Consider the following 17,310-nt stretch of genomic DNA (forward strand, 5'->3'; position numbering starts at 1 on the left):
TGATTTTTTATTATGAGAAAGGCTAGAAAAACTCTCTTTCTAGCACCCACTCTCATATTGGGTGAAACACATGTTGGTCTCGGCACTTTATGTGAGATCCATTAATTTTAATGTGTATCACCCACATAAATTTCACCAAATAAAAGAAAGTGTGTTTGAGAAAGTGTTAGAAAAAGTGTCCACAACACTTGTTTTGTTATATCAACTTGAAATCAAGATATGTGTGTCGCTCTGCTAGGGTTTGCTTGACGTCACATAGTTTCACATCCCCTTTATGGTGTTTCAGACCCCCTTTATGTTTCCTCCTTTCCCCCTTCGTGTGCATCGTCTACTTCTCCTTTGATCCATACATCTGCCGCCAAAACCTTAATCTTTTCTCCATTAAGGTGGTATGATTTTCCTCTGACAAAAGTTCACTGCTCTTCCTACTGTTTGGAGGACTATTCTCTGTCCTCGTCCTAAAATTTCTCTCATTTTGCATCATCGTCGTGTGGCCACCCCCGCATGATAGACTCAAGATTGTGTTGGAAGATGAAAACCACACAAGTAAATGTTTTCGTGTTAACTCATATATGTTGCTTTTCTTCTGCTGGATCCAGTCTTATTCCGGCCCCCACGAAAACCACTAGATTTAGTCGTAGAATGATCTAAGGGTGCTCTTGAGCTATTCTTGAAGTAAGGGACTTATGACGATTATCGACAAATTCATAATTCTCTCAACCTTACCGAGAACTTGTCATCATTCCATTCAGTTGGTCATATCAGACACCACCTATAGTCGAAGTAAATTTGAGCTAACACCTACACAATTTTTTTTCCAGAGTTGGATGACGTTAAAGACGGTGAAGCTCTCAAAATTATTGACCATCAATCATTTGTGGAAGAAATTAGTTTGTTTTTAAGGTTTTTTGAATTTCAGTTTAATTACGTCATATTGGATCATAATATTTATATATGTAGCGTTAGCTATAGTACTTATCTCAAAATGGAAATGAACTATGTCCCAACTCACGATCTTCGAGATTATATCGTCTTAATTTTAGTTTTCGAATGAATGAAATTTCTTTTACCCAAAAAAAAAAAGAGTTACAATATCTAATGAGAATGTTGACTCAATTGATTTATTTTTGGCTTCTTACTAGAATCTTTTTGGTTGAAATTTATGATATACTCCCTCCGGTCACTATTATAAGTAAAAATCAATTTTTACTATTGATTCAATAAATGATGTATTTGATCTATATTGACAAAATACATTATTTATTGAATGAACTAAAAAAATTATTTTTGTTTATAATAATGACCGGTAATTGATATTTATATTTCTCTTAAATAATATTTATGTGTAATTTTTTGGGTACAATTTTTCCCAATAATTTTGGAGAAAAATATAAAAATAAAATAAAATAGTGGCAATGGGAGAAGGAAATGAGCTTTCCAGTTCTCTATCCACTACTAGTATCAAGCTTTGGCGCTACCAAAAACCAGAACAGAGTAAGAACAACCAGAATCTTCATCTTCAATTTCAATTTCAATTTTAACCCAACACAATAATCATCCTTTAATTTCCACTCTTCATTCATCCATTCATGTAAATTCATCAATGGCTCTTCTTCCCACTCGCCAACTTCACCCATTTCACACTTCTCCTAACTTTCATCATTCTCTCCGTTTCTTCACCACAATTTCTTCTTCTTCTTCAATCCATAAAAGCTTCACTTTCAAAACACCCACAAAAAATTTCACTTATCTTTCTTCAAAAAATCCCATTTTTTACCATAAGAGTTTCTGCACTGATACATGGTTAAAACGCTGGAATGAACACAATCGATCGAAACCGCCATGCGGGGTTTTAAATTATCAAGGTTCTGGAAATGGGCATTCATCAAAATCTGATTTTGATAGCTCTGATGATGAGGGTGATGGTGGTAGTAGAATGGATAGAATTGTTGAGAAATTGAAGAAATTTGGGTATGAAAGTGATGAAAATGAGAATATAAAAGAAGAAGGAGTGATAGAAAAAGGGTCAGTGGAGGATATATTTTATGTAGAAGAAGGAATGTTGCCTAATACAAGAGGTGGGTTTTCGCCGGAATCACCATTTGGGATTGGAAGTTATGGAAGTGGTGATGGTGGTGAAGTGAGGTTTCCTTGGGAGAAACCAGTAGTGGATGAAGAAGTTGAAGAGAGGACGAATTCGCGGAAGAAGAGTAAGACTTCTATGGCGGAATTGACTCTTCCTGAGTCTGAATTGAGGAGGTTGCTGAAGTTAACTTTTATGAAGAAGCATAAGACGAGAATCGGTGGTGGTGGTGTTACTCAAGCTGTTGTTGATAAGATTCATGAGAGGTGGAAGACTTCTGAGATTGTTAGGCTTAAGTTTGAAGGTGATGCTGCACTTAACATGAAGAGGATGCATGAGATATTGGAGGTTTGGTTTTTTACCTTTTGCTTCTTGTATATTCAACATTTAATTGTCTTGTTTTCATTGAAAAACCAGTGCAACTTAGGGGATTCGTGAAAACTAGATAGACCAACCCGAATTGTATGCATTTGTGTTTAAATATAGGACCTTGTCGACTAAATCACAGAAATTAAGAAAGTTGGTAGTACTATTGAATTTGTTAGTAATTGATATTATTTCAACATGTTCATCCTTCAAGATAGAGTTTGTTTATGTTTCCATCGTAGTATTTATTGTTGGTTCAGGCGTATGTTTGTAAGGAAATTATTAATGCAGTTGAAAATTCAGATTAGGTCGTATAAAAAGAGACAGACATTTCTCAAGAGGGTCTTATATTTAGGGATGAAGGTAGTATAATATATTTATTTGAAAAACTCTCCAATCCAATGTAGTGATGCGTAATTGTGCAATCTTCTATGATGGATTTCATATATATTTTGTAGACATTTCACTGGAGTCTTCTTCAATTGTTCTTTCATACCTGCATCCTTGACTATCAATAACTGTGGCTTTATTGTTAATTCTTGATACTACATTCAGAAAAAAACTGGTGGTCTGGTGATTTGGAGGTCTGGCAACTCTGTTTCCTTGTACAGAGGTGTGAGCTACAAGGATCCTTCAATACAACAGAATAAACAGTTATATAGGAAAAACGAGAAACCTTCGAAGTTTCTGTCAGCACCTTCGAATGATTTTGAAGTGAAGCCTTCTGAATTTACTTCTGATTCTGAGACAAAAACATCGTTGGAAAAATTGGAATCTACAAATGATCAGAAAGAAAAAGTTAATCTGCCAAAACTCAGTTATGAAGATGAAGTAGACAAGTTATTGGATGGTCTAGGTCCTAGATATACAGATTGGCCTGGATGTGAGCCACTGCCTGTCGATGCGGATATGCTTCCTCCAACTGTTCCTGGTTACCAACCTCCCTTCAGAGTTCTTCCTTTCGGAGTGAGACCGACACTTGGTTTCAAGGAGGCAACTTCTCTACGAAGGATTGCTAGGGGACTCCCTCCACATTTTGCATTAGGTTGGTCATCATTTCTGTTATGCAGTTATGCATGTGAAGTTTATAATTTCATTGTGATCATAAATTAATTGTGAAATGTAGGTAGAAACAAGCAGCTTCAAGGTTTAGCTGCAGCCATGATCAAACTGTGGGAAAAAAGTTCTATAGCGAAAGTTGCACTCAAACGTGGTGTGCAGCTAACTACCAGTGAGAGAATGGCAGAAGAGATCAAGGTGATTTATCATGTTCTCCCGGTTCAACTAATAAATTTTGTTGACTTGTTTTTTAGTTTCATTTTCTTAAGCAATCTCTTCACTGTTCATGCATCCTTGGTATGCCATTCACTAAAGCATAGATTTTCCTTCTGTTTGAAAATGTACACAATTTTTTGCATCGTTTGCTATATGTAGGCAGCCATTAAGTTGACATTAAGTATAAAGAGGATGAAACCAGTACACTATGTTAGTTTGTAATCCATAAGTGCTAGGGCACTTACACTGAGAAATTAATTAATGCATCTCAACATCTATTACGATCAGCATTTCATATTGACTTAACATTGTGATAAACTTAGTGTGGATTAGTGCATAAAAGTCAGCAAGATAGTTTTGCAATTAGCTTGGTGCTGATGGAATTTTCTGCTAACATCAGATATAAGTATTAAGTTATAGGCTTTTTAACACAAACAAAATATGATCAGGTAGTTTGTTATATGCATCTGTACTACACCACTATGTGAGGATTTGTTGATGAATATTTTTTTTTATTTCCGGATGCAGAAACTGACAGGTGGCATAATGCTCTCCAGAAATAAAGACTTCTTGGTCTTTTATCGAGGGAAGAATTTTTTATCACCAGATGTCACTCAAGCCTTGCTAGAGAGGGAAAGAATGGCCAAAGCAATGCAGGATGAGGAGGAGCATGCAAGATTGAGAGCGTCATCATTGATCTTACCAGCTATTAATACATCAGAGTTGTCAGCGGAGGCTGGGACTCTTGGCGAAACTTTGGATGCAGATGCAAAGTGGGGAAAGACATTGGATGAGCGTCACGAGCAAAAAGTTATGAGAGAAGTAGAACAACTACGGCATGCCAACATCGTTAGAAAGTTAGAAGAGAAGCTTTCACTTGTAAGTCCTTCAAGTTTATATCTGAAATTGATTCCCTAATTACCAACAAGCCTAAATTTTGTGTTATAGCTGTTGGACATATTTGGTTTTTGAATCTGTTTAATTCTAAGACTCATATAGAACCCCAGATATTCATTATTTTCAATATTATGTACACAATGTTAGTGGTATCGGAGGTTTTGTTATTCATTATTGTCGACTTTTGGTACTTAATTTCACACTAGGATTATTTTCCAGTTTAGAATTTACGTGATTGTGATCCCTGGATTTTTGCTTACCAGGCTGAAAGAAAGATAAGGAGAGCTGAAAGAGCCCTAATGAAGGTGGAGGTGTCTTTGAAGCCATCAGAAAGCAGAGCAGACCCTGAAAGTATAACCGATGAAGAGAGATTTATGTTTCGCAAGTTAGGATTGCGGATGAAAGCTTTCTTACTTCTTGGTAGAGCTCTATCTAGATGATATTTTCTTACTCTGTTAGAACCACTTTGATTCACTTCACCACATGCTAAGGGTGTGATGAAAGAAACCAGATAGAAAAATTTACATTACAAATAAATCTGATTCATGATAATGATATGCGAGGGTACTTTAGTTGTGGTATCAAAATGAATGTAATTCATGGTTGCAGGTAGACGTGGAGTTTTTGACGGTACTATCGAAAACATGCACTTGCACTGGAAGTACCGGGAACTGGTCAAGATAATTGTTAAGGCTAACAACTTTGAACATGTAAAAAAAATTGCACTAGCACTTGAAGCTGAGAGTGGTGGTGTTCTGGTTTCAGTTGACAAAGTTTCAAAAGGATATTCTATACTTGTTTACCGGGGAAAGGATTACCAGCGCCCTTCAATGATGAGACCGAAGAATCTCTTGACAAAGAGAAAGGCTTTGGCACGTTCAATCGAGCTTCAACGACATGAGGTATGCATACAGACTTATTTCTTCCAATCAAATGCTAATTGTAATATTTTCCACTTCAATTTGTTGCATTCGAATAGAAACTGGTACCAATTAATATAAATACTGTATAACAACTGACTTTTATTGAGTAATCTTGGGAGAATTGTTTTCAATCAGAGATAGAATACAGATTTACAAACTTTTACAAAAAGGAATATTGTGCTGGAACTAGGAATTGCAAGGTCACGTTTCTACCAAGTCTTTGAGAGCTTGGTTCTCTCCCACCCAATTAACCACTTGATAACCCACTCTGCCTTCGCTTTCCTATTTATTCTGAATTCAATACACATAACTAATAGCATAATTAATTAGCAAATGTAATTATATAATACACAATTAACTGCAGTAATTGATCAAAGTCACTTTTGACTGTTTCAACCCCTCCTTCTGTATTGTTCCTTTATCAGATATCTTAACACATTCCACTCCCGATTAGATATTTAACATACATAAAAGTTTATCAATTTGGTGCCTAATACTCCCCATTCTTTCATTTTTTCTGGCAAAACAATTTTTTTTTTTGGCTTAGTTTGTTGTGTTGGGTATGCAATGTTTATCCTTAATGTTATAGAAAATCTTTTGTTAACAAAGTTAAACATAAATAGTTTAGATGAAAAAAATTTAGAAATGTCAAGATTACTCTTAGAATTTGGGTTGAGTCTAAATCAACCTTAGAAAACCGGCTTGTAAGGTGAGGGCTGCCCAATCTTTATAAACACTACACAGACCATATGATATGTCTGGGCAATGTGAGACTAAATCCACCCCTTAACACCCAACACAATGAAGGTGTTGAAGGTTGCAATGATGGCAACCCAAATGCCACAATTAGGGGGCTACGGCGGATTGCAATAAAGGCGAAATTTCCAACACACCCCCTCACACTTAGGACCCAATGAGCTTGACGCATGGACGACACAACAAGCCCAACAACAGATCTAGGACAGATTCTTAGAATTTGGGTTGAGCCTAACTCAACCTTACGAATCTGGCTTGTAAGGTGAGGGCAGCCCAATCTTTATAAACACTACACGTGGTCTAGGCAACATGGGACTAATTCCATCCCTTAAACCCAACACAACGAAGGTGTTGGAGGTTGCAATGAAGGCAACTCAAATTAGGCAGCTAGGGGCGGACCGCAATGAAGGCGGAATTTCCAACAAGGACTACCAAGATATAGTGGGTAAATTGATAAAGGATATATCAGATAGAAGATTTTACTTTAATTCTTTTATATTTATTTCTCCATCTTGTAAATGTGCATATGTATACGCGTGTTTTTTTGTTGTTCTTTTCATGTTCATAATAAATGCTCCTTTGCCTCATTTTATTGACAAACAGGCACTTTCAAGTCATATTTCAACTTTGCAAAGTAAAGTGGAGAAGTTAAGATCCGAAATAGTACGTACTATTGATAGCTACATTTTTAGCATCTCATTACCATCTAAGCTGTATATTATATGGAAACCTAGGTTTCCTGATCTTTGTTTGTCTGGACCAATTTTCACAGGAACAAATAGAGAAAGTAAAGGAGGAAGGAGATGAAGCATTGTATAACAGATTAGATTCGGCTTATTCTACAGATGATGATAACTCTGAGGTCTCTCTCTCTCTCTCACACACCACACACACACACACACACACACACACACACACACACAGCACTGTAAGAATTTATGACACTGCATTTCCTTTTATATTTGTGTGTAAATATCTTATACATGTAGGCGGAGGATGATGAGGAAGAAGTTGACGCATATCTTCAGAGTGACAATGATGAAAATGATAGTGAAGTTGAAAGTGATGCTATTAATTTCCAACCTGAGGAATTTGCCTCACAAAGTTGAAGGTCAGGTGTCGTGATTTTGTGGATTCCTGATGCCTATGTGAATCGTCAATGGCAGTGACACTCAATTCATGGGAACACAGCTGATTGATGAAGAATGTAACAGCTTGTTCAGACGAAACCATTGATAAGTTCATGCTCAATTCAATGAGATCATAGAGTATGAATGTAATTGCTTATACACTATTAAGGTTAGTATAAGATGCATGTATATACATTTGTTGGTTAAGTTCTCTAGGATTGAATAAGTCAAGGGGTCTGTTAACATATGCTTGAGGAATAGGACCTTCATTTTAGCTTATAGAAAAACTATCTGCTGATTTTGATGAATTTTATTTTATGAATTAAAATATTCAATAGAAATTGTTTTTTCTGTGTATAACTTCAAAATATTCAATAGAAATTGTTTTTCTGTGTATAACTTCATTTTGATCAATACCTTTTCATTTATACCAATTTACAAGTCTCAGGATGGTGTGATGGGTTAACACCAAAAGTCCAAAACCCATAAAAATAAAAAAATAAAAAACCTTTTCTTTCTTATCTTAGTAAATCATACGATTGAAATAAACAATATTTTTTTTATAACATCACACACACTTCATAAGACAGTAACACTTGGTTCTGGCAGCAGCCATATTGGTCACATTTTTCTGATGGACTTCTCTATTTTTTGAATGGATTCCCTTAACTCTTTCTGAACACTTGACCTTGAAGGTGACAGAACAAAATCCTTCCAAACAGAACCAGGTTCCATTGCTGGGCTAGGTTCCTTGTAAAGTTCGCAGATGGAATCAGCTTCATTATTGAAACCTGCTACATTTTTCAAGCTTTTGATACCAACAGGATCCTCTAGTAGATTGTGATCACCCTCCTTCCATCCAATAAGCTGTTTTGTGTGAAAAGAAAATTATCTTCTTGACATTTTAATTTTAATATTAGTAATAATAAAGTGTAAAATCAATCACAGTCGAGGAAAGTTGATCCTGTTTTTACCTTTGGTGGACCACCAACAGCATCTGTGCAATAGAGCCTAGCACTGTCAACAAGTTTGCAATATTTGGGAAATGCATTAGCAAATCTTTTGTGAGATTGCAATTGTGAATTCACCCTCACTGCCCTTCCTGTCATAATAGCTCTCCTGTTAAAATTCCAAAAGGAAAATGTTAACTATATCAGCATAACAAAAAATCACACCACTAAAGTATATTAATAAAGTAGAGTTCCACAAGCATATATACACCTAATGCCTCTAATAACTGCAAGATATCCATCACAAACCACACCAACTAGCTCAATTCTATAAGGCTTTTGAGAGTGTTGTTCCCCTGTAGAATTTTCCTCTTGTTGATGTTCTTCTTCTGCTTCATTCACTGGCTCCCAGTAATTTTCATTAATTGTACCATCCTCAGCTACTTTATATCCTACCCCCATTCTGTACTTATGTTTGTGAACATTTCTTGCCATAGCAATAGTCTGCTCGACAAAAGGTTCCCATGATAAGGTACCGTCCATGATAACATCTCGCCCTTTGTTTAGAGCCGCCACTAGTAGAGATGATGCAGCATCAGTGGAAGATTGATGCACCTGTACAGATTTTGAAATGTTTAGCTCATACACTGACCATAGTAACATTTCATGAAGGTCAGATAGAAGCTTACCAATTCAGCAGTTTGAAGCATGTCAGCATGGTGACCCCTAGAGTTAAGGGCTTTATATATAACATCACTCTCCTTAAAAGCATCTGCCTCAACAACCACAGCCTTTGAAGCTGCTCCTAACCAAAATGATCTGCCAAAGCCATAATATTTATTTAGGCATAAAAGCAAAGCTCTTACTACAAAGTAAGCAGGCATGTATGGTTCTTTTAATACTTAAATATGCATGTAGTTTCCTTTCACAAAAAATGCATGTATAGTTTGAATAATCATATTTGCAAGACTCATGCATACAGGATGGATCATGTGTATGACACACGTTTGGATTTTGTATTGTCTCTCCAGCCGCACCTCATAGTTGGATTGATCCAAATGCAGACATTAAATAATCCAACAATGGAATTGAGGTGCGTCTAGAGAAACAACATTTGACTATTAAAAGTGAAAAGATAGATTTTGTAAAATTATTAAAAGTGAACAATGATAAACCTGCGAGAGTAGAATTAGGATGGACGATACTTACTCTTTAAGAATGTCTTTGAGAACAGTGCTCTTTCCAGCTCCCATGCCACCACCCATGAACATTAGAACTGGACTCCTCTCACTGAGGGCCATGGGGACCATGACTTCTTTAGTTTGTGAAACACCACCATTTATTACTTTCATCTCTTCTACCAAAGTAGAGAACACTCTTGTCACCTTCAGATTCTTGGTTACTCTCTCAAACCTTTGTTTCCTGTATGTGAACATATACAGCACTTACAAGTTACATAGTGTCATTCTCACCTATTTAAAAATAAATAAATGTTAACTTTTCCTTGAATTGTCTAACTCTATAATGATGTAACATTTTAAGGTGAATTTTTAATTAAAAATTTTAAACTTAAATTATTTGAATGAATGATAAAAAAAAAAAAAATAGAAATTATAAGTTAAAAAGAGCAAGTTACCTTGTAGCTGCCAATAGAATTTCTTTCAGCTTCGTTTTGTGCTGAGACTCAGTTTTCAGTACCTAGAATTTGGCCGAAGAAAGACATACTCAATACTTAACTGAGGAGAAAAATATGTATTAGAACATAAAAAAATAAAAATGAATAAATGGAGAATGAACCTGACTAATAACAAATGGAGCTTGTTTCCAATGAAATGCAAAATAACTGAGGATGCATTTCTCAAACTCATCAACCAATTTGACATAGAGAGATTCAGAGTCCTTTTCATTGCCAAGATATTCAAAGATGCTTTGATCACATCCTTTGGATTTTTGCAGATATTCTTGGGCAAGTATGCATAACTCTGGCACCTCACTTGCATCTTCAAATCCTATTTGCCTAGCTGCCAACACACGCAAACACACAAGCCAAATTAAAATTGTGAATTTTGATCAAATATTCAGCTGCATTTCATCTTACTGATTTTCTAGAATATGCAACATTAATATTTCATTGAAGGGAGGGCCAAAAGCTTACCTACTAGTATATGGCAACAATTCTAAGAACAAAAATATCAACAAGGTCATTCTTTACTAGGGATGGCAATTGATATGCACGAGCACATATATTAATAATCCGCTACCTGTCCCGCTATTTTTTATTACATTCGTCACGAAACATAAGATCATGCTGATTGAATCACAAGAATTAAGAAAGTTGGTTGTCATATTAAATTCGATGACAATTGATATTGTTTACAAATTTACTCTAAAGGATCGAGAATGAGTCAATATTTTTATCAAAGTATTTATTACATATTGCAAAAAATTTATGTAACTTAATTAAGACTATCTTGGTGAATGAGAGAATTCATTGGCTCATAACTCATAAGCCTTACTTTTTAAATATTTATTTAGTCTCACCTAATTTTTATAGACTAAAGTTGAATAAAACTTATATTATATAGTTAAGCTTTGAATATTTGATAGGAACTAAAAATATATTTAATAAAAAAAATTCTTCAAAACAACTTTTTTTTTTTTAGGAATTCAAAACAATTTATTATTAGGTCCAGTGATGTGATATCTGACGTTAATTTGATTGGGATTTGTTCGGTTTAAATTTAATTATTTTTTTTAACAAATCTAACTAAACCTACCTAAACCAATTTGCATTTAGTTAATTCAAATGATTTATGCACCTAAAAAAAAATTAAATGATTTGAATTGGGGTACTTGTCATTTTGTTCCTTTGTATCTACAATATTCCTTCAATGTATCGAAATTTCAAAATAGTATATAATTGTGCAATATGTTAGTCAAAATATTTCTTTCCGTTAAAATATTTTGTTAATATTGTCATGTTATCCCGTTAATATACTTACTTAATGTCATATGTATTTACTTACTATCATATCAGTCCTTATATGAAAATAGTTAATGTCAATGTTGAAGGACTATTTTAACGTTATAGACTATTTTAACTGATGAACTACACAATCAGAGACTATTTTAAAATTTTGATAGATTGAAAAACGACTCAGGCTACTTGTTTCACATTCATAACCTAAAATGGAAAAAGTCTTTCATGGACACATACCTAAATCAACATTATTTGGGTACACTCACATGAAATCAACAAAATTAAACAAAAATAATTTAGTCACATCAATCAATGTCATTTAATTTTATTGATATCATGTGTGTGCCTAAATAATATTTATTTGGGTATGTGCGCATGCAAGACTTTCTCCCGAAAATGACTATTACCCCTGTTTTGAATTATCTTTCTTTCTAAAATCCAACTTGACCGGAACGCAATCCCTAGGACCAACACAGTTGATTTTGCAGATAACTTTGTAATGAACAAAAATTTAATAATTAAAAATAAAAATTATTTAATTAAATAGTTAAATTAAATGTTTTCTTTCTTTCTTGTATTTTTCTTTTAATTAACAATTTATGTGGGTCAAGTTTTGAAACTCGACGAACAAAGGTAAATTTTAAAGCCAAAAAACACCGACATAAATATTTATAGATTACCAACTAACAAAAGAGAAATGAATAATGATATTTGTACATCCATTTTGTTACAATTTTTTGATAACTTTCTTTTCTCATACTCACATGATGTTGTTCTCCTTTCTTTCTCATACTAACAAAATTCTTGTGCTAATGCGGAGAGTTGAACTCACGCCCCATAATATGAGAATTTTCTTTTGAAGGATAATTTTAGGTTTTTCTTACCTTTATATTATAGTAGTGATTTTATTTATTTTTACTAAACTCTTTTATAGTTCTGTTTTCTTGTTCAATTTTTTCCTTACACTACTTTTTTTTCTTTTCCTCTTTTGACTAATACACCACTTGAGTTTTGAGGCTATCATTTTGGTGAAGCACATCTTATCTACAATAGTGTTTGTGTTGTAAACATTTGTGAATTGTGATAGTCTTTGTCACAGTGAGATTGAAAAAGAAAGGACAGTCACAGTATACTAGCTTGCAAGAATCCCAAAAAAAGTGAAACATTACATACCAACATAGTGGGAGAACTTTTCTATCTTTTCCAAACGACCAGATTCTGTTTTATCAACTTGAGGAATGATCTTCTCATCTGTCACCACCGTCGACTCTTGCTTCCGGTAACGCGAGGCAGCAGCCGCGGCAATCAAACCGGCAAAGGAGGCAGCCAGAACATGTGTGAGGCGGACGGCTTTACCAATACCATCTGAAAAACATTATGAACTAAATTGAACATATGCTTATTATTTATGTGTTGTGAATGAAAGAAGAATGAAGAGAAAAAAATAAAATACCTTGCTCCATCTTGTTGGAGATTGAGATTCACAGTCACAAACACGACCACAAATAGACTAGAGCCAAAGAAGAAGCTGTAGCTGACTGCCTTGATTGTTACCTCTAGCACTCAAATCAAGTGGTATGAAATCATGAAACAACTCAGCATTTCTTTATTAAATACTCTTCCATATTTCATCTACTTTACATATATTAAATAAGTGGAGTGTTATATTCAACCGTTTTTGTTTGCAACTTATGCGTCAACCATAATATGCAAAGAAATATGAAATATGAGTATTGATACAAAGTCAAAACAATAAAGAGAAATTAAAAACACAATGTGAATATAAGAGAGAAAATTGTGACAAAAATTGTAAAAAATAGTTATTAAAATATCATTTCTCATTAAATAAACATGATGCTAACAGATATCTCTTGACATTTTTTTAGGTTGGTTGAAATACTAAAAATAATAAATTTCTATTAAAGTAATGTAATTATTGCATTGGCAAAAATAACAATCAAAATTTCTGAGACAATTTTATTTTAAGACAATTTTTTTTAATGGATTCTTTAATCAATATCCATCAAATAAAACTACTACATCGACTGGATTAATTATGTGGACCGTGCCAACAGAAGATTTGAATTCCAACTTAGAATGACACATTCACATTTAATATTATTTTAAATAGGATTATCTTCTCCTGGAGATATTTAAGATTTTTTTTTATATTATAAGTATACCTTATCCAACCTGTTTTCAACGTTTAAAAGATATTTTCATCAGCACGTTTGTGACTGAATCATAGCGTACGTTAGGTGATAATAATTGATATCAAATGACGGGGACACAGTGTTGGTAATAAGTGCATATTGTTCCTCTAAAAAGAAACGGCACTCCTTTCCTTTTAAAATGAATATCATTTAAAAAATTTTATACATATATATATATATATATATATATATATATATATTAAGAAATACATTAAGTAAAAAAAATTATTTTATCAAATTATCCTAATCAACTACCCCCGTCTTTATTGTTAAGAATCATGGAATCATGGGGAGAGAAGTCATAGATGTAAGCAAGATAGCAAGCATAAGAGTACTCATGAGGGAGATACTCAAAGAAACTCATTAGAGAATGAATAGATTGATAAAAGATGATGAATGAGTACAATAGTGTTCCTATATATAGAGATTAGTTTGAGTAACTAACTCTAACTAACTTCTAACCAAGCTACTAACTCTAGTTTAGTTATCAACTATTTTAACAGCCTCCCTCAAACTCAAAATGGGGAAATTCACCAATTTGAGTTTGGAATACAATGAATTACAATTGAAATTTGCATACTACAAGAACTAAGTAAAACAATGGGTGTAAACTAATAAAATCAGAAAAACTAATATGAAATGAAAAAGGAAGCCCAATAATGTGAAGGATGCCCAATTGAGAACATGTGAGAATTCTTGAAACTCTGTGCTCAAAACACTCTTACGTGTTTCTGACTTCTTCTTCCTCTTAACACTTTAACAAGCTTATTCCAGAAGCACTTTTGCATTGCAACCAAAAGAGCTTTCTCCAAACGCACTTCTGAACAAAAGTAACTTGTTGAAAATGAGCTTTTGTAATGATTAAGCAAACATGACATAAAGAAAACACAGCTGAACCAAAGACAGCTTTTGCAAAACGCGATTCTGAAGTGCTTTTCTAAAACCGAAATTCTGAAACACACTTCTGTGAATCTGTGATTGTCCAAACACACTTTTGAATATCGGGATGAAAGACACTTCACCAAAACGCACTTCTGAAAACGTGATTCTTCAAACATTTTTCTGAAAACATGATTCTGAAAACGCGAATTTGTAATAGGAATCAAACGCGATAATCTTGTTTTCTTCTTGAACTTTGATATTGTAATACAAAACCGAGAACAAGAAATCTCTAATTAGAGAACACAGGAGCGATGTTGAGAGATAGAAGGAGATGATCGCGATAAAACATACAACTTGATATGGTGTTTAAGCAGAAAAGATGAAACTTGTTTGGACAAAAACAACTTTTCCAAAATACAATTCTGGAAAAAAATGATTCTGAGACCCAAAGGCATGAAATGTGATTCTTTGCCAAACGCTGCTACGAAAGCTTCTGACACCGATCTAGAAAGAAATACAATAGGGAACGATTTCTCATCTATCTCTGAAATTCCTCCAGGATCAAAAAAAAAGTGTGATGATTTGAGGCGTTGTGTTTGTAACATGGAAAGAAAACTAAGATAAATCGCCACCGCAAACACAAGCGACGAAAACAGAGATGATCGGAACGAACTTGTTCCACCGGGATCGAATACAAAATCTGAACAATTTAAGTATGTTGTTGAGAAATCAGAACGAAACATCACCTTGGCGGTGGTTGTGCAGGCACTCGTAATCTCAGACGATTGCAGCACCATTGCAGCAAGTTGCACGCTTTTCTTGATTTTCCGACGATGTAAGAAATGATCGACGTCGTTTCCGTGTTGACACATGATCGAAGATGGTGAACCTTGAAATGGAAGATTCGAGCTTTGTTGTTCCTCCACTGTAACAAATTTAGAATCCGAAAGAACGCATTCAATTTCTCCAATCTTGAACGATTTTCCTTCAATTAAAGGTGTAATCAGCTTGAGTGGAGACACCGGAACATCATCAGAAGCTTGACCGAAGCTACCAAAAATCAAGTCGGAATTGTGAACTGTGACGAAATCAGAGGAATTGAATTCTGCAGGAGTTTCACCGGAATCTTCATCGGAAACTACAACCTCGTCGGAATCTTCACCAGAAATCGCAACTTCGTCGGAGTCTTTAATAGAAATTGCAATTACAGCGGAATCTTCAACTGAAACTGCATCCTCATCAGAATCATCAACGGAAGTGTCGTCTTTATCTTCCTCCCTAGGGTATCGCTCTGATACCATGTTAAGAATCATGGAATCATAGGGAGAGAAGTCATAGATGTAAGCAAGATAGCAAGCATAAGAGTACTCATGAGGGAGATACTCAAAGAAACTCATTAGAGAATGAATAGATTGATAAAAGATAATGAATGAGTACAATAGTGTTCTATATATAGAGATTAGTTTGAGTAACTAACTCTAACTAACTTCTAACCAAGCTACTAACTCTTGTTTTATCTTGGTTTTCGGGTGTCAAACATTGATTACGTCTGAACCTTTTTAACCGTTGATATCTCATTTTTTCTTGGGAAGGGAAAAAATAAGCAAAACCCTTGAGAATCGAGGTCCGGGAGTTGTTTTCGCTACGGGAAGGTGTTAGGCACCCATAACGACTATAGTATCCTATAGGAACCGTCTTTGCGTGCTTTATTTTTAAATGCTATTTGAAAAGTGATATTTACACCTAAGAGCTTACTAAGTCAAGAATTGGGGGGAGAAGAAAGTGTTTGAATTTTTATTTTATTTGAATTGAAGGAATTTTGATTCCTTGTCTACGTACCCTTTTAAGGGATCAAATCCACCGTAGTTCTCTTCAAAAATGTTTTTGTTTTTGTTGGTTGATTTTAAGTTTGAAAATGGAATTTTGAAGAATGAGAGAGAGAGGCCTCAAGGGCATAAGATTGGGAAAATGTGAGGTGGAATTGGTTATTTTGCAAAAAGAGTCTAGTATGATTAATTTTCATTGAAATTTGATTAAGAAAATAAAAGAGAAAATCAATGGGATTTTGGATCCCAAGGTTTATTGTGAAAATGATTTGAGTGACATTATTCAAGTTTTTTTGGAAAATGATTTTTCTAAGTGTAAATCGTAGGCATTCATCTAAACATCCAATCCTAAACATACATCTAAACATGCATATCCTAGCCATACATCTAAAGTGAGGTGTGTGCATGTGTCGGTGCTTGTGTCGGTGTACATATTAAGAGTCCATTGTCCTTTACATCATGTCCTAGTTTACATTCTATGGTCTTGCAAGAAATTAAAAGCATAAGAAACAATATTACAAAATTCCTAAGTCTTTACATTCTAAGTATTGCATGAATTGGAAAGTGTGAGAAAGATAGAGACCAAGAATATAAGATGGAGAATGAAATGCCTTATGGAATGCATGAAACATGAAATGGAGGAGTTAGTAGCACATGATAATATCAAGGAAATAAAGCAAGTAAAAGTTATTATAACAAAAGCAAAGAAACTACCACAAACATAGCAAAAAATGATGCAAAGCCTAGCCAAAATTACACCACAAAATACAAAGCTCTCATGACTTATAATCCTCACATTATAACATTTTTCAAGGAGTTTTGGGGTCAGCCCTAATATGAGAGTTACAAGAAAATTACAAGCCAAAGAGTTATGGTATATTCTTAGGTCTATTTTGCACTAATTCGCATATTAAAATTCAAGTAACTTGCCATATAAGAAAACAATCATCACATATCACAAACAGCACCAAATATTCCAAATTAAACAACAAACAAATGCCTCAAAGTTACTCATCAAGCACCAATTAT

At 34.3% G+C, this 17,310-nt stretch overlaps 2 protein-coding genes across 2 annotated transcripts; one reads left to right on the forward strand and one right to left on the reverse strand.

Moving 5' to 3' along the window:
• Window positions 1–1,420: 1,420 nt before the first annotated feature.
• Window positions 1,421–7,829, forward strand: CFM3A (CRM family member 3A). The gene is made up of 9 exons (XM_085730827.1): window positions 1,421–2,431; window positions 3,005–3,494; window positions 3,576–3,706; window positions 4,253–4,603; window positions 4,885–5,041; window positions 5,231–5,523; window positions 6,904–6,963; window positions 7,073–7,162; window positions 7,290–7,829. The coding sequence occupies exons 1-9, from the start codon at window positions 1,604–1,606 to the stop codon at window positions 7,407–7,409; spliced, it is 2,520 nt and encodes an 839-aa protein (XP_085586953.1). The 5' UTR covers window positions 1,421–1,603; the 3' UTR covers window positions 7,410–7,829.
• On the reverse strand, window positions 7,815–12,945 carry LOC146956698 (calmodulin calcium-dependent NAD kinase-like). Its single transcript, XM_085730836.1, has 9 exons — window positions 12,814–12,945; window positions 12,534–12,725; window positions 10,178–10,401; window positions 10,017–10,078; window positions 9,590–9,802; window positions 9,070–9,199; window positions 8,652–8,995; window positions 8,405–8,549; window positions 7,815–8,297 (listed from the first exon to the last, which is right to left on the reverse strand). Exons 1-9 carry the CDS (start codon window positions 12,821–12,823, stop codon window positions 8,052–8,054), a joined length of 1,566 nt encoding a protein of 521 aa, XP_085586962.1. The 5' UTR covers window positions 12,824–12,945; the 3' UTR covers window positions 7,815–8,051.
• Window positions 12,946–17,310: the final 4,365 nt, after the last annotated feature.

This window comes from Medicago sativa, chromosome 1, assembly GCF_051527215.1.
Source record: "Medicago sativa cultivar Bolivia chromosome 1, Bolivia_mono, whole genome shotgun sequence".
In the NCBI taxonomy this organism is placed as follows: Eukaryota; Viridiplantae; Streptophyta; class Magnoliopsida; order Fabales; family Fabaceae; genus Medicago; species Medicago sativa.